General features: G+C 48.6%; 1 protein-coding gene across 6 annotated transcripts in view; it reads right to left on the bottom strand.

Annotated features, from left to right (window-relative positions):
* Nucleotides 1-17,512, bottom strand: part of TSC2 (TSC complex subunit 2) — a 34,408-nt gene that overhangs the window by 15,436 nt on the left and 1,460 nt on the right. For 2 of the 6 annotated variants that reach the window (XM_036392287.2, XM_036392285.2), the window contains exons 2-26: nt 16,671-16,828; nt 16,047-16,133; nt 15,339-15,449; nt 14,593-14,737; nt 14,348-14,465; nt 13,830-13,878; nt 13,356-13,481; nt 12,963-13,036; nt 12,490-12,616; nt 11,712-11,855; nt 11,349-11,486; nt 11,054-11,157; nt 10,170-10,251; nt 9,160-9,315; nt 8,911-9,027; nt 8,288-8,410; nt 7,902-8,008; nt 7,015-7,168; nt 6,084-6,206; nt 5,641-5,775; nt 4,989-5,178; nt 4,521-4,614; nt 3,931-4,033; nt 3,182-3,276; nt 600-728 (exon numbers count right to left, since the gene is read on the bottom strand). In XM_036392287.2, the coding sequence (XP_036248180.1) occupies nt 600-728; nt 3,182-3,276; nt 3,931-4,033; nt 4,521-4,614; nt 4,989-5,178; nt 5,641-5,775; nt 6,084-6,206; nt 7,015-7,168; nt 7,902-8,008; nt 8,288-8,410; nt 8,911-9,027; nt 9,160-9,315; nt 10,170-10,251; nt 11,054-11,157; nt 11,349-11,486; nt 11,712-11,855; nt 12,490-12,616; nt 12,963-13,036; nt 13,356-13,481; nt 13,830-13,878; nt 14,348-14,465; nt 14,593-14,737; nt 15,339-15,449; nt 16,047-16,133; nt 16,671-16,808 (2,969 nt within the window). In that variant the 5' untranslated portion in view covers nt 16,809-16,828. Of the gene's footprint in view, nt 1-599; nt 732-3,181; nt 3,277-3,930; nt 4,034-4,520; nt 4,615-4,988; nt 5,179-5,640; nt 5,776-6,083; nt 6,207-7,014; nt 7,169-7,901; nt 8,009-8,287; nt 8,411-8,910; nt 9,028-9,159; nt 9,316-10,169; nt 10,252-11,053; nt 11,158-11,348; nt 11,487-11,711; nt 11,856-12,489; nt 12,617-12,962; nt 13,037-13,355; nt 13,482-13,829; nt 13,879-14,347; nt 14,466-14,592; nt 14,738-15,338; nt 15,450-16,046; nt 16,134-16,670; nt 16,829-17,512 lie in introns of all 6 variants that reach the window. The other 4 variants (XM_036392286.2, XM_036392284.2, XM_036392290.2 and 1 more) reach the window with 2 other exon arrangements.

A 17,512-nucleotide genomic window follows, 5' to 3' on the forward strand; every position in this document is an offset into this window, starting at 1 on the left:
TTAGTTGTGAAAGCAACAATTCATATGGGCTGAGCACAACCCTCACTGCTCTCTGGAAAGACAAATCCAGGTTTTTCATGGCATCATTCTTGAGACCAGGACACTACACCAGCTCCTTCAGAAGAACAAATCCTAAACTGAGGCCAGAACTAGACTGGAAGGAGGGCTCTCCATGACTTTGCAGAGCTTCCAAAGCCTCTCCTGAATCAAACCCCTGCTTGAGAGGCTCAAGTTTTAGTGAGCTGTACCCAGGATTCTCACTTGTACAGAATGCAACCTTTTTCCTTTTTCTGTGTGTGGGTTTGTTCGGGGTTTTTTTTCCCCCTTCACTACCTTTACTTTGAAAATAGAATCCTTGATTGCTCAAGCACCAGAGAACGTGGCAAGGTGAGCACAGACACCCAGGGTGTGACGTGGCCTTGGGAAGCCTCGGGGTGCTTTCCCAAAACCCTCGCCCGTGCCTGAGGCTGGTTTTTGATGGGATAACCAAGTCATGCAAGCATCCCACATGCAAATCCACCCTGCCTCCACCCACCCTTGCAGCAAAACCTCCAAGGGCCCAGCTGCTCTTGGATTGTCCCCATCCAAAGTGCCTCTACCTGCGGACCACATGTTCAGACACACTGATGCTGCGGGATCGGAAGGCATCAACTGCAGAGGGTTCTTTCAGCTCTTTCACTGGAGGAGAGTTATTCAAGCCTTGCTTTGCATTTTTGGCTAGTCTTAAACTACTATGTGGAGAAGCACCAAGCCCCAAAAGAGGTCACAGAAGGGAGGAAACCATTGTAGGGATGTAGGTTGAAAGGTCACAGTCACAGGGTCAATATTGGGGGATCCAGGAGAGTGATGGAAAATAAAACAAATGCCAAAAAAAAAAAAAGGGGAAACAAAAATTAAAACATACAAACAAGCAGAGCTGAAAGCTTTAAAAAGACAAACCACATTTTGAAAACAAGATTTTAAATGTGCTACAAAACAAATGAAATTAGTACAAGTTAAAAGAAAAAAACTGGTTGAAATGAGAGTTGGAATACTGGGCTGTTCAGCAAAGGCAAGGGCACCTGAGGGCTCCCTGGCACAAATTCCTCAAGGCTGAGGAGTTTTGTGCACCTCAATCCCCTCTTGTGCTGTCCCAACTCACCATGGCTCAACACCTGAGGGCCTCCACAGATCCTAAAATGCTTTACCTGGACTAGGTTGCAGCAGTTTTTAATAAGAGACAGGGACCATGACACCCATCTCTGTCCTCACTGAGCCTGGCTCAAAGCTGAGCTTTCCCCCAAGTCACAACACACCCAGGGCCTCTCAGAGGTGTCCCTTAGGCCACCTCGAGGCCCTGGGGACCCTGACCCCCTGCTCCAGACCCTGCCACACTGCAGGGCCAACAAACACCCCTGGGGATGCTCCTGTGCCGCCCCAGCTGCCTCAGCCCAGGCTCCAGGGAACCCCCTGGGCTCTGGGCTGGCACAGAAAGGAAATTACTGCGCACACCAGCAAGTGCCAGGAACACGTCGGAGATGACAGCAATTAAGATCCAAGAGGCACTTTAATTAGTCACTGAGATGCACACCAGGCTGCCAGGCTCGGGGCTAATTTGGGCAGAACAGTTGGTCCAGCAGCTCCCATCCCCAGGGATAAAATGCAGGCACTAATTTAACCCTTCTGGCTCTTTCCAAACACAATTTGTCTGCCATCCTCATCTCTGTGAGCTCTTACATCTCAGATTGCCACCTGGAGGGATCAGAATTTCTTTGTCCTTCTCCCAGCAACCTCTCCCGGATCACTTTTGGCCACAACTGCTGCAGAGAGCACAGGCTCATGCTCAGGGATCATCCCCTACACCAACACCAGGACCCCAGCAGCCCTAGGAACTGCTGGGATCGTTATCCCTTGGAACACCCAGCACCTCAGCTATGGCAGGGAAACATTCTTTGGGCTTCAGGACTGAAAACCAGGCCCAGAACTTCTCAGGAAGGAAACTGGAATCTGCTCCAGGCCTTTCCTCAGTGCCCTGGCCAGAATCCATGCTCAGCCAGGCCCAGAGGCAGTGGCATCCTGCTATTGCAGTGCTTTGGGCACTGCCTGAGTACAGCCACACTCCTCAGCAGAGATCTCTGTGGAAAGTGATCCAGCAAAAGCCTTTAGAGACAGTAGTATTCCAACCTGGTAGAATTTAACAGGTTTTTTTTAGGGGGGAAAAAAGAAAAAAAAAAAAAAAGATTAGTTGGAATTCCAATTGGAGAGATGAGTGTCAAAAGCCTTCTCTTCCAAGTTTCTGGATGAAAGAGGAGGAGATGGGAGAGATGAAACACAACACAAGGCTCACAGCTGCAGCAGCAGGGCAGGGATGGTGTTTCTGCATTGCAAGACTCTGCTGCAGCCTTGCAGGTGAAGTAGAGGCACTTTCCCCAGGGCTCAGATGCCACCATGTGCTCACTGCTCACAACACTGAAGCAAGTTAAGTGAACCAATTTAGGTAATCCCTGAAGGTAAAAGGACATTGGAGAAACCCTGAATGCCTTCCAAGGAATATCTTACTCTCCTGGCAAATGTTACTTTGAATGACTGCTGGCAAGAAAGGCTCTGACTTCTGAGGGCTTTGCTTAAAACTGTCATGATGGCTTCAAAATTCAAAAAATAAAAAAGGGATTGGGACATCCAGACAGACAGAAAGCAGCTGTCTGCCAGCCAGTGCACTGACCTGGCTGGGAACACCATGGAAAAACACAGTACTGGTTCTATAATTTATCCAGGTCGTTGATCACAACCATTTCTCCAGCAATCATCTGAAAATGACTCGTTACAGATCAATCATCAAAAGGAGTTCACACAATCCACATGAACACGGGATTCTGTTATCTCTGGTATCACCCTCTTCTCTCATCTCTGGTAACACTGCACTGACACACCCAACCTGACACAAGCGTTGATTTTCAGAAGTGAGCACCAAAAAGGCTGCACAGGCCTGCAGGACAGGCAGTGCTGCCTCAGCTGCCCCACCAGGCTGCCAGCCTGGCTGGATCCCAGCCTCTCACCAACCTCGTTTGTCTTTGACCTAAAGAGGTTTACTTTGCTTGCTTACTGCACTGCCAGATGGGGATCAGTATCCAGGGACACGCAGGGCAGGGCGTGAGCACCAGAGCAGGGACACCAAACCCTGCTGGGGGCCAAGAGAATTTACCTCTTTGGCCTCTCATTGAGGCTGGTGCTGCGAGCCCTGAAGCTGTCCTTCTCTGGGGTGTCATCAAAGGACAGGAGCACGTTGGAGCGCAGGCCCTGTGGCGGGGAAAGAGGAGACAACGTGAACAACGTGCAGCTCAAAATCTGCAACTCAAAATCTGCAGCTCAAAGTCTGCATCTCAAAGTCTGCATCTTAAAATCTGCATCCCAAAATCTGCATCCCAAAATCTGCATCCCAAAACCTGCAGCTCAAAACCTGCATGTCAAAGTCTGCAGCTCAAAGTCTGCAGCTCAAAGTCTGCATCCCAAAATCCGCAGCTCAGAATCCGCAGCTCAGAATCCGCAGCTCAGAATCCGCAGCTCAGAATCCGCAGCTCAAAATCTGCATCTCAAAATCTGCAACTCAAAATCCACAGCTCAAAATCTGCAACTCAAAATCCGCAGCTCAAAATCCACAGCTCAAAATCTGCATCCCAAAATCTGCAGCTCAAAATCCGCAGCTCAAAATCTGCATCCCAAAATCTGCAGCTCAAAATCTGCAGCTCAAAATCCGCAGCTCAAAATCCGCAGCTCAAAATCCGCATCTCAAAATCTGCAACTCTAAATCTGCAACTCAAAGCATGAGAGCTCACAGAGATGCTGACAGGAAAACCAGAATTCTGCTGGCTTCAAACAGAACCTTCAAAGATCTCAGCTCAGTTTGGATCAGCCGGGTCTCCCGCGTGCTGCTGGGCTGAGCAGTGCCATTACCTTGGTGATGTAGGGGACAAAGTCCTTGCGGAAGGGCAGGCGGCAGCGGATGAACCACATGGCGATCACATGGTGGGCCAGGCAAACGATGTACTGGTTAAACCTGCAGCAGCAGAGACACTCACAGCTCAGTGTGCACTGCTCAGCCCGGCACACTGAGCTGCTCCTTCACCTACTCAAAGTGTAAAGGAAAAAAAAAAAACCAACTCAAAAATTCTGTTCAAGAAAAACAGGTTTTTGTCCGAGGTGATGATGTCCTAGAATTGTATCGTTGAATTACAGAATGGTTTGGGTGGGAAGGGATCTTGGACTTTATCCAGTTCCACCTTCCACTATCCCAGGTTGCTCCAAGCCCTGTCTAGCATGGCCTTGGACACTTCCAGGGATCCAGGGGCAGCCACAGCTTCTCTGGGCACCCTGTGCCAGGGCCTGTCCACCCTCACAGGGCAGAAATACCCCTTCTTCAGGAAAAGCCTGGTGACACCAAAATGAGCAACAGCCTATGGATAACCTTGAGCCAAAAACGACAAGTACAGGCTTTCCAAGCTCTCAGTTCCACAGATGAGAGAAGCACATTGCTGTGGCCTTACTTGGAGGGGTTGGTGTAGGGCAGGGAGATGGCGAAGACGCTGGCGTACTGCTCTGCCGCGAAGTTCCGGTACAGGTGAGGCAGCCTGGCCAGAGCTGCAAGAGTCCGACAGCAAAACCAGCACAGGTGAGCCCTCAACACACCCCTTCAACACAGCCCTTCAACATCCTAACTCAGTTTAATTTCTAGATTTTTGGCTTTTTTCTGAATGATCAGTGACATGGAAGTTAAATCACGCCATGCAAGAAGAAAGCAGCTCGTATTTCCATATGGCTGCACAACAGAGTGTGTTTCTTTCTTCAGAGCAAGAGCTTCATACAGAAAAATTGTAACAAATGAGGTGATCCAACATTTATAACCTGAGCAAGGGCATCACAGTGCATTCCATACGACCAACACTATCAAACCCCCCCCATTCCACATAAACCCCACAACTACAGAAACTGAAAAGAAGAACATCACGACTTACTTGACAGAAATTCCAGCAGAGGGATTGCCATGTTGGCCGTGGCAGAAATGTGGGTGAGTTTGACAATGAGGACGGGCAGTGCCTTGATGATGATGTCTGGCATCTCCACGCTGCAGACTGACAGTGCCACCACGCACTGGTTGGCACAGCGGTAGATGAGCCCGTGCTCCAGGCAGTACACAATCTCTCGCTGGAGAGCAGGGAAACACTCAGCACGCCAAAGAACACCCTGACACCACCCCCTGGCTCCTGGCAGCACCCCAGAACACCCTGCAAGGTACCCCTGCTGCAAGGTACCCCTGCTGCAAGGCTGGGTGACACAGCTGAGTGCTAACACTGAGCTTTCAATAATGCTGCAGATACCCCAGGCCAAACTCTTATCAGGGAACTCAAATCAAGTAGGTAGTTGGGACTTAAAGTTCCTGATTTAACAGAAATTTTGTGTTTATAAGAGGGTAGAATCACTCAGTGACCTATGTGGGGGGAAAGGTGAGGAGTGAACCCACAGTTAATCCTACATGGAGTCACCAAAGTATTTTCTCACCAACAGCAAAGGGCAGTGTTACCTTGCACTCCTGCCTCCTAACCAGCTCCCAGGCTAAACCATGCTCTACAGGCTCTGCCCTCCCTGCAGCCTCCCATCTCCCCACACCTGCTTGGCTTTGTCCAGGTAGTTGTGGTAAGATATCAGCGCTGTCAGCACGGGGACCACAGCCAGGTGCAGATCCGTGCGGGAAAAGCCTTCGGGGGTCCCGTGGAGCCTGTCCGTGGTCTTCTTGTCTGTGAGCTGAATCACACAGCCAGTCAGGGCACCTCTCACTAAAACACCCTCTGAAAGGCAGCAGAAGGCACTGCCCACAGCTCCCCAAGACCTGTATATACATATATCCATATACATGCATTAAAACAAACAGTTATTACCTATTCTGTACCTAGAACAGCCCTCACAAAAGAGAGGATGAGTGAGAATTGACAACCAGCCTGCTAATCTCTAAAATATTAGTCTGAAGACAAAAAAAAAACCCACTCAAAAATCCCCTCCAAGCAATTCCCAGGCAAGCCAAGGAGCTGGGGACTGTGCTTCAGTGGCATTACCATGTAGCTCAGTGCAGAGGCCAGCTGGTCTATGTTGCAAGGAGAAGTTAAAAATAGCACTTTATAGCGGAGGGACTCGGGTAATTTGTTGAGAACCAACTTCAGCACCTTCCAGTCTGTCTCCTGCAAAGACAGAAAATGTTAAGGTTGAAAATTTTTGCATGATTTCACTTGAGTTTGGAAGATCAATCAAATTGCAGACAATGTGTCATTTCCTAGGCAGATGTAGGTCTTGTTGTGGTTGATACAGAAAAAGAAGTCACAAGTTTCTCCCTGTCTGTCACCCAGCTCTAGGTGCAATATTGGCACCACAAACTGGAAGAGAAATTATATTGAGATCTGACAGCCAGAATCCAACTCTCCTAAGCACAGCACCAATTAACTCCCAGAGCAAGCCAAGCCCTCAGCACAGAACTGTGTCCGATGCCACCCTCAGGAACAATTCCTATTTACAGTTTGCTGCTGATGAAACATTCACAAATTCTCAAAACACCTCACAGACTCGCAGTGGGAGAGGTTTTAATTCCAAATGCCCTTTCAGAAGCAGGATGGCCCCTTGGATCTTGTTTAACAAGCACAGCCTGTGCCCTTGCCTGCTCTGAAGCAGTGCAGGGAAAGCCGCGCTCATTTCCTGAAGAGCTGGACTGCTGCTCCCACTGGTGGCTGTGAAGCTGCACAATCACACCCACATTTTGAGCAGGAGGAGCAGAAATTGCTTCTCAGGATTTATTTAAGAACTCTGGGCAGGGATTTGACAGGCAGCTGGTGCCAGGAGGGGACAGAAAGATGCCAGGAGGGGACAGAAGGATGCCAGGAGGGGACAGAAGGATGCCAGGAGGGGACAGAAGGATGCCAGGAGGGGACAGAAGGATGCCAGGAGCGGACAGAAGGATGCCAGGAGGGGACAGAAGGATGCCAGGAGGGGACATACCTGCTTCAAACACTGCAGGAGGACCCCAAAGACCATGGAGTAGGGCAGGTGTCCCACCCGGACGGTGGCACCCTGGGAAGGCACACTGGGGCTGCCTGAAGGTGGGGACAGGGTGCCAGGGGGCTTTTTCTCAGAAGTCCTTTTCTCTGCCTCTCTGCAACACAGAAAGGGAGAAGAATACATGTCATTTTTACAGCTTATTCATGTGACCTGCAGCACCATCCTGTTTGGGAACCAGGCTGAAGACTGAACAATATAATCTGCATTTTCAATTTTAAGAAGCACAGGATTGCCCAGCAGACACAGCGCATCAGTCAATTTGATCAATGAAGGATTTTTCTATCTAATTTAGAAAAGATATCTTTTGGGGTGTGTTTAGACAAGCTATAAAATTAAAACTAGTCAGATTTGTACAAATCATTGAATCAAATTCAGTGTGCAACTGGTTTGAGGCAAAAAATTGCACATTTTTGGGGGAAGCTTTGTGAGCAGGAACTTAAATTTCATGTCTGAGATTGAGAGCTCTGCAGGTAAGTGACTTTATAAGAACAGTTCACCAATGCCTTACTGGTTCAGACAATCCTAGGCTGTAACTACAGAGAATCCTGGTCTAGGATTTGGAGGATTTAGAAAAACTGCAGATTGCTAGTGATGGAACATTAAGCTCAGCACACAATTTAGTCTGAAAACACAATTTAGTTTGGAAAACAGCTTTTTAAAAATAAAAAATAAATTGAGAAGTGTCCAAGGCCAGGCTGGGCGTGGCTTGGAGCACCCGGGGACAGTGGAAGGTGTCCCTGGCCATGGCAGGCACTGGATGAGCTCTAGGACCCCTTCCAACCCAAACCACTCTGTGATTCTTTTGTTTAACACAACGAGAAACCTACACAAAATCACAGAGGCAGTAGGGGCTGAACCTCACTGCTCCATCCTTGTTGGCAAGGCCCAGGCGGTGCAGGGAGTCAGCTCGGAGCATCAGCAGGAAATCAAACACCTGCAACAGGGAACACACTGGAGTCACTCAGTCCCCCAGCCACTGCAATACTCTCCCCACCCCAAGATGATTTTTTTCCAGGTGCAGGAGGACTTTTAAGAGATGCCATGGCTTGTTCTGCAGGAGGCATCGCTGCTGGCATCACACTGCATTTACACACCCGTGTGAGACAAGGAACATTAATTCTACTTCTTGCAAGCTCCAGAGCACCCAGTCCCCACCTTTGCGCAGGAAGCCCAGAGGGTTGTGGAGCTCTGGGAGCACAGGGGCTGCTCCTACCTGCAGCCTGATGCTGCTGGCCACGGGCAGGCTGTAGCAGAACTTGTAGTGGCGCTGCACGTGCTGGATCAGCATCTCGTACACGCGCGTGGCGTGGCTGGAGGGCAAACTGTACAGCTTGGTCTGCAGGCACAGAAACACAGAAACACAGCCCCAGGGCTCTGTCACACACCTGGGGCTGCACTTCCAGCAGAACCGCAGCAAAAACTTCGTCCTCACTGTAACATGACCAGGTGGCTCTGGAAGGAAGCTCTGCAAAGATCCAGAGCTGCTCCAGAGAACAGCCTGCTCTTCAGCACAGCCCAGGACACGCTGCCCAAACACCACAGATCTATTCAATCTATCAAGTTTATCAGCTCCTCCTTTCTGCTAATTTATGGCCACATCCTCCCCCCACACAGGAAAATGTGCTCATCTGGGTTGTACAGAGGGAGTTAAGAAAATACAACACTTAGCAAACAGTCCCACAGTGCTCAAAATCAAAGGACTGACCAAAACAAGACTTAAAATATTAAATAGTTAAAAGTCAGAATATTTAGTAGTGGGAGAAGCGTTACCTAAAAAGCCAAGGCCAGCAGAAGGGTATTGTGAACAATCTGTGTTTAATGCTCTGCAGAATTTACCTGAAGAATTATCAGGAGCCCAAGAACTGCTGTCTTGACATCCTCCAGAGAAGCTGAATATGACAGCAAGTCCCTCTCTTCCAGTTCAGAAGGAGATGACAGAGAATGTGCAGCCACCTTTGAGAGAGAAAAGCCACACGTGGTTTAAACCGTGCAGCACATCCTTTCTCCATTGCCATGCTGGAAGCCTCAAAGCCCCAAGAAGTCACCCCTGCTGGGACAGCTGCCAGCCCTGGAGGTTTAATTCACCTTCTCAATGATATCCAGCAGGCTGTTGAAGTGGTGAGTGTTGCAGCCTTCAGCCAGGTCCACCAGCAGCTGAGTGGCCAATTTTCGGACCTGATGGTCTTTGTCCTCTGGGATGTGAGCCAGCTGGGAGATCACCACCAGGTTTATCAGCTCTTCCTGCAAGAGGACACACCCTCCTAAGCTGTCAGATGTTCAGCATGTCAGAGAAAGAACTGCAAACAAAAGAACTCAGCTATTCTGGTACCAGGCTTGTTCCTCCACTGTTTCATTCCTTCACCTCCTCTTCCATCCAACAGGTATTTCTGTCTGCCAGCCCTCCAGATATTTGTGACTTTTATTGAACTTTTCAGTGCTTTGGGTTTTGTCTGTCCTATGATTTGACAGCCCAGGCTCAAACAGACAGGGATTTCTAGGCCTTGGTTTTTTTGAGAGAGAGAAGAAACACCAAGAGCTTCATGTTTTCACAAATCTTGAATGAAGCCAAGGAGCATTTGTGCCCCTTCCTGCCCTCTGACACATTGGGCACCTCATGAGGAGATCAAGATATCCATGGATATCCCCAACTTCTCTCTCACAGAGTTTCCATCTTGGACAGCAACTAAACTGCAAGCACCAAGACCAGTCACTGCTCAAGATGTCCAGTCCCCATCCTTTTACAAAGCTTTTAAATCAGCTTTGCACCTCTCACATCAACTGTCAATCCTTCCAAAACAACATAGATGTGGATTTAACAGCCTTAAAACGGGGAAGCCAAGACACAAGCAGGTTTGTCCTCAGAACCCTGCAGCTCCCACTGCAAATTGCCCATTTCTGTATCCAGCTAAGGACAAGCAATGGCAAATCCCCCCACAAGCCCCCCAAAGAAACAGCTCTGTGTGGGTGAGATTTAGAGCCCAGGGCTGTGCCTTCCCCATGGGCAGAGGGCACCTGAAGCCCCCAGGACAATGGGCCCCACCAAAGGCTTTCCCACCCACCTGAGACCTCACCTGGGGCCCCAGGCAAACACCCACCTCATAGAACTGTCTGTTGATGCTCAGCACGAAGGACAGCACATCCAGAACCTTAATCCTGACAGCACTACGGCTCTCGTTCCTAAAACAGGAAAAGCAAATCCAAAATGAGTAAAAGAAGAGTTGTTGGTATTTAGGGAATGGGGAAAAGTACAACTAAAGGAAAATAAGAAACTTTTTCAGAGTTGGAACAGTAACTGTGAGAGATCAGCTGAGCCCTGAGTTAATGTCTCTACACCTGAAATTAGATTCAAGAACAATTGGAAATTCAAATCCCAGTTTAGCTTTTACTCCTTCTGCAGACCTGTAATTGCACTTTCCCATTTCCAATCCAAACTAGGAAGCACATGTAAGAAGAACAAGTGCTCTGGTGAGCAAATTTAAAAGCAAACACATGGCACTGAGGAAGAGCTGCTCTTTGGCAGCATTTCACAGAGGAGACAGAAGTTTGTTATTGCTCTGTGTTGATGTTTCAGAGCACAGAATCCCTTAGGGAGCACCAATTCAAAACCAGATAACTGGAATACTGGATAACCATATGCAATCCTAATGCTTAACAGGAAAATCTCGTTTGGTGTCAGAACTACAAAGTGCTCTGGAGTGGAACACAACTGCCCAAGCTAATTGGAATAGTACTGAATGGAATGAAAGAGAAGGAGAAAAAAGCAGCATAAAGAACTCAGTGGAAAGATTTTCTTCTGTTAAATAAGTCCTTTCATGTGCTCTGCCCTGGGACTACCACACTTCTCAGCAGCCACTTACTGACTTAGAACTTCAGAACGTTAGAACTTCAGAAAACAAAATTATCTAGCATGACAAGGTGGCAAGAAACACTTGAAAGTGCTTCTTAAAAGTAAGAAGTTCCCAAAGTTATGATTTCCTACCTGAAGAATCTCTCCATTAGGAGCTGCAGGTTGTGGATCCAGCCATCTTTGGCAGGGTGGATGGACTGAGCTCTGTATGTTATCAGGTTTAACACAGAGGATTCCTTCATGGAAGGACCAAGAAATGTTTTTAGTGCATAAGCAAACATAACAAATCCATTTCCCCAACCCCCTCTATGGGAATAAGGCTCATGGAAGTCCTTGCTGGGGTTTTCTGACCATTTCCTATTTTAGGACTCTCAAATATCAGCTGTAACGGAACAAACACAAAAGGAGGACAATAATAAAGCCTTACTGGTCTCTGATCAGCACATCTTTCCACCAGCTCAAAAAATCTCTCTTCAGAGCCATGAAAATCATTCTGGTCACAGAGCTCTTCTACTGTGGTCAAAAGATCATGTACAATGGACTTCAGTTCTTGGCTCTCCAGAACCTGAAAAGAGACAAAACCGCTCCTGCAAGAGTTCCACCTTGCCAAAAAGTGCTAATTTTAAATACAAACAGAAAACTCAGAGAAAACTCTCTCCTCACAGTGGTGAGAACTGAGCTAAGCCTTTCTCAGCCCCCTTTTCCCCAGTGCACACACAGATCACTTTGCAGGAGGATTTATGGCAAAGCCTCGGGCCTGAAAGCGCCTGCAGGCAGGCCCAGCACGCACCTGCAGCTGCTGCAGCAGCCTGTCCATGATGTCCAGGAGGATGTCCCAGGTGACAGCCTGCAGCCCCTTGCCGTATTTCTTGATCAGGCGCGTGATGGACAGGACGATCTCGTAGGACACGACTGCGTTGGGACAGGTCATGGCCTGCAACCAAAGCCCTTCAGGCAGTGAGCAGGTGGGGAGCAGGGCCCTCAAACCCTCTGCACCCAAATGCAACAAGCCTTATTAATCAGGGAATCAGCCTGGAGGCCTGAGATAAATCCATTTGGGTCTCTGCACACAGAGCACACAGCACAGAACCGCTTTCTCAAAGCAGTTCTGCTCTCCTCAGAGCAGCTGGGCCTCAGATGGCAGACACAGCCCCATCCTACAGGCAGACAAGGGGATTAAAGCCAGTAATTCCTGCTTGAGGCACTCAGATGAGGAAATTTTGAGTGCTCTGAGGCTGCCCCTGGAGACACCCTCGCTCGCTTTTTGTACCACTCACTGGGAAGAGTGAAAGTTGTTGCTTTGTATTTTATTTTTTAAGGTAAAGTACCCACAATGTAGGTATTTGCTAGAAAGGACTCGGACTTTGCTTTTCTGGCCAAATGTGCAAGGAGGAGGCCTCAGCTACAGACACAAATCCTCTTGTTTTACTGTTTCTCCCTGCTTCACCCCACACCCAGTTTCTCCCTCTCATCCTCCAGGCCCACAAAGATCTCCTCGGTGTAGGGGGCCACGTTTTTGGTTGAAATTTGTCCAAGTAATTAAAAAGTTGCCCAGCATCCCAGCCTACCTTGAGGAATGAAGGCAGCACTGAAGTGGGGGAGTTCCTGAGGGAATTGAGGCGATGAGCCCCCCACAGAGCCATCCCAACAAAGAACACAGCTCCTCTCAGCAGGGCTGCATCTGCCATGTAGGATCTGAGGACAGGGGGGAGGGAAGATTCAGACCATGCCACAATTATTGCAGCATACAAAGTCAATAGGAATATGTACTGTCCCAACAGGAATTCCCAGCTGTTACACATCAGGGCCTTGCACAGCAATGGACAAACATGAAAAGCAGCAAATCATTCACCACAACTTTAAACAGAGGGAAATTAAATTCAGAAATGCCCTAAATGAGCACTTCAGCAGCATAACTAGAAAGGGAAATTATTTCTAGGCACCAGAACCTTCAGCTTGTCCTGCTGAGGTTGGTGACTCCCCATCCGTCTCACTGGGCCCTTAGTGAGCTCCTTGGAGTGGCTGGATGCTGCTCCCTTACCTGTCTTCCATGATCCTGCACATGTTGTAGATGGCACTGTGGCCCAGGTGAGTCCCCAGCAGGTTGCGCATGAGCTGAAATGCAGCGAGAACACCTCAATGCCCAGCTGTTAAACACTCAGTACCTAAACATGGATTTCAATGGCCATGCTTCTGAGGAAATGTGTCCTGCCTTTCCCAGGGCAGGACAGGAGCTGTCACAGCAGCTGAAACCAGGGGAGAATCCCATGGGCATGACATGAGCTGCACTAATGAGAAGCCGATCCCTCAGGACTTCAATGAGTTTTAATTTTAATTACTCTTAAAACCAAGCTGAAAGTGGTGGCAGATGTGCCCAGGTAAGTCTGACACTCCATCCAGGGGTGAATTTGTGAAGGCAAGCGGGGTTTCTGACCTTCCAGCAGGGCTCACAGAGCTCCTTCACGTTGATGGTGCGGCACAGGGTGATGATGAACACGGGCAGGTTCTCCGAGGGCAGGCAGTTGTAACAGACAACTGCATCCAGGACTTGCAAGGAAATCTTTGGGAAAGGGAAAGACAAAATGGTTGTACACTTCCCTGTCAATCAACCAGGTCAAATCCTCACCTGGCACACCCAGGAAATCTTCTGGAAGTCAAAATGGATGAAGATATTTTGGGGTTTTTTCTTTTTAAAAAGCACTGTCGATTCATTTAACAAATTAATGCTCTGTTTGCTTTGGAATAAATTACTGGTGTATGAGATTTATTGGATTACAAATAACACAATACTGCATCAGCTCTCTTGAAAGATGAGAATAAACCCAGAGTCTGATGATCTGACTTTGTTTGTAAAAGTTACAAAGAACTTCAGAGTTCTGCAGTACTAAAAGAAGCTCAGATCACTGACCTCTATGTCCATAGATGATGAAGTCTGAATGCACAAGAGGCAGATCTTGCTGTTAAGAAAGAACATTTAATTAGAATTGTTTGCTCCACATGATTTTAGGCAAATTACAAAGAGCCAGAGCAGTCAGGTTAATTGCCATGCTATTTAACTCCTCACTGCCCTTCCTGGGGCAATGTTGGTGACAGCCCAAGGGACACTGAGCTCTGCAATCTCTTTTGTAAAGTCAAAGGGAGACTTAAATGCAGCTCAGGTAATGCAACAGCACAGACCCTTGTGAGACTAAGCAATGCAAACAGGCCCACCCCATGGAATGGGAATGGGAGAAGCATATTTAGTTAAACTAAAACAGACCTGAACACCACAAGAACTGAAAATCAAATATTTGTCAGAAATCACCTAGGAAGAAACAGATCCAGATGGGGACAAAAATATCCCAGTTGTCTGTGTATTGATCTGTAACTTTCTCTCTCTGTAATTTGCCAGGAATAAGCAGGTAGGAGTTAAAAAACCCAACTTACTGGACCATGTCAGCTACGTAGTCTTCCAGGTAGCAGCTATTGAATTTCACCAGGTTCACCAGAACCAGGAGGAACTCAGAAGTCAGCCCAACATCCATCCACTGTAGCACAAAATCAGCTAAAAAAGGGAAAAAACCCCGTTACCTTCTACTCAGGAATGACACCGCTACTTTTCCTGTTATCACTGGGTGTCTCTGCCAGGATTTCTTGCCCCCAGATTGAAGAGGGGCTGGGACAGTGCTCACCCAGCTCCTCCTCCAAGTAGGTGATGTAGCGCCCGTTCTCCGTCAGAGCCTTGAACACTTCCAGCCGCTCGTGCAAGTCTTCATTGGAGGGATAATCCTTAATAACCTTGAAAAAGTGGGCTCTGAGGATCCCCAGCCTCTCACCCTTGAAACGAAAAAAGGGAAGGGGTTAAGGGCTGGTCATTAGCAAGGTATACCTCAGTAATCTTCCTGCTTTAAATTAGCTTTTTGTTGAATCAGTGCCTACTCCCTTCATAAGCACTGACCCCTGCTTTCTCAGAACACTGAAAACGACAACTTTGGGCTGATTCAGCCCCATGTTTGTGCAACACGTTGGGAAATCTGAAGAATTCCTTGTGTGCTGAACTTGGCCAGGCTAGAAGTGTCTCACGCAGAACCCCTTGCATACCTGACACATCAAAACCAGCTGCAAACTGGGGCTAGAAGGTCTGGGCAAAGACCACATAAAATCTGCTGAATTATGCTGAACTTAACCCAAAGAATTTCCTCTTTCTCAAGAGCATTACCCCAAACCAGAACAGCTTTCTATGAGTTGTACGAAAAGTTTTGCTACGAGGTCAAACCAAGACTTAAAACTAAAACGCTTCCTTTTCTCATTTATGAGACACAACCAACATTACAAATATGAACCTTTGCAGAGAGGAGCTCCCTGGTGCTTTTCCCATCTCCCCCTGCACAAAGCCCCGTTTAGGTCAGTGTCCCCTGCCCCGTGGGGCTGCTGTCACCTGTCCCTGGACGATGGCCTTGAGCAGGTGGAGCACGGCGTGCCTGGCCTCGGCGGGACGCTCCGGCTGCAGCATGTCAGCCACCACCTTCCACACGGCCTCCACGGCGTGCTGGGGGCAGGACAAACACAAAACCGCGGCGAAAGCGTGAGGCAGGAGAGCTCAGCTCCTCCAGGAGCTCCAGCCAGCAGGTCACAATGAATGATGGCAATTCGGGACTAGGATCCAGGGGGTCCACGTGCGGGGTTCTCGGCTCTGAGGGACACTCATCCACCTGGTCACACACTCAGACCAGCCCCAGGAGACCCCAAATCCAGCCCCATGCCCCAGGAACTGCAGTTCCTCATTCCACACTCACTGCGAGTGGGAATATTTGTGCAGAAGCCTCCACCCAGCGACAAGATGAGTTCAAAACCAATTGGGGGATGTTTATTAATAAGCATAGGAGATAAGGAAACCTCTCCAAACATCATCTCCCATGAGCTGTCCTGAATATCCCCAGCATTCTCCTTCCAGATGGTCCAGCAGCTCCATCCCCTCTGCTGCAGAGCTGGGAGGTTGGGCAGACTAATTCCCTTTTACAGCACAAAGTGGCCAGAGATCACCCATTCTAAAAAGCTTTCTAGAAACAGGAGTCCTTACGATAGTTTGAGAGCTGCTGCTTACATTTCCATCCCTCCAATACTCACTGAACACTTTGGAACTCACCTCTTCAATTTTTTTGGTTTTTGCCACTTCACAGATTTGACTGATTGCTCGTATCCTGTTACTCAATCCACACTCTATGCTCAGTTCCTGGAAAGAAATGGAGAAATAAGCTAACAGTTTATCTTACCAGAAACACTTATCCATTTCTCCAAGGGGAGAAGGAATTCTGGTCTCCTTCTCCCTTTTTCTTGCATTTTCCTCCTTGTGTGCCAACTATTCTGCTTACAGAGTTGTGGTACCAATTACTGGAATCAATTATTTTATTTTTCATTTCCACAGAACTGTAAGGTTTTCATAAAACAGAAACAGCTCCCAGCTTGTGGAAACTGCCACCACAGAAACTTCATCAAGCTCAGACTATAAAAAATCGAGAGGACAGGGAAATAGCCTGTAACCCAACACAACAAATATCTCCAAAGTATTCAAAGAGTGAAAAACTCAAATGTTGGAGCTGCAAAGTAGGTGAGTTCTACATCCAGTTCACTAGAGAATGAGTTGAGAGATCAGGAGAGGGAATGATGGAGAGGAACTGAGTGCCAAAAAAAACCAAGGAAGGAGCAAGGATCCCCTCAGCTGAGGTACCCCAGGCTCTACCCCGACCTTCACTCCACTCAGTTCTCACACCTTGAGTATTTCTGCAGTGATGATAAACTCTGTCTGCTTGCCCTCCGAAGACTTGGAGCTTCCCCGGGATGTTCCCAGCCCCAGGAGGTTCCTGAACTTCTCCTTCAGCCCGGAATCCTTGCTCTGAGGCTTTGCCATGGCTGCCCAGCGCTGAGGCCCTGCAAACACAGAACAGGGCTCTGGTAAGGGACGTCCAAGGGGGATATTTCAGGAAAACCCCAATAACAGCATCACACCAAGGCTTTTCCAAAGAGCTTGGGTGCCTTGAGTCTTTTCAAACACGGGAGAAGCCCAACACTGGGGAAACACAAGGAGCTTGTGCTGCTCCTGCCTTCAGCACCTGCATGCCCCATGGAACACGGGGCCTTTGGGATACCCTTCCTGGGAGCCCTGAATGCCCAGCCCAGCACACAGGCTGATTGCTGCAGCATGTCCATGTGCACACACTTTTTGGAGGGTGTGAGCTGGACACTTGTTCCCAAAGCAAAGGCCAAGCACACGTGCTGTGCTGTTGATGTGGAAGTGAGGAAGGACTCACAAATCCGAGTGCTGGAACATCCAAGTGCTGCCATGGCAAGGGAAAGATGGGGCAAGAACAGGGATGGCATTACAACAACAACCGCAGAAACTGCCTCCCCCTGCCCGACCCACTGTCCCTTGGGGACCCTTGCCATGGACACAGGAGCCTGCACAACCCCAGAGCCCCATGGACATCCCACGGCCTTCCCACAGCCTGGCACAGCAATGCCTGCTGCTCTGGGGATGCACCACACAGCCTGTCCCTGCATCCCGGGGGACATGGCATGGGCTCCTGCCCAGTGCCACCAGGGGACATTCCATGG

Source organism: Molothrus ater, chromosome 16 (assembly GCF_012460135.2).
Source record: "Molothrus ater isolate BHLD 08-10-18 breed brown headed cowbird chromosome 16, BPBGC_Mater_1.1, whole genome shotgun sequence".
NCBI classification, from domain to species: domain Eukaryota; kingdom Metazoa; phylum Chordata; class Aves; order Passeriformes; family Icteridae; genus Molothrus; species Molothrus ater.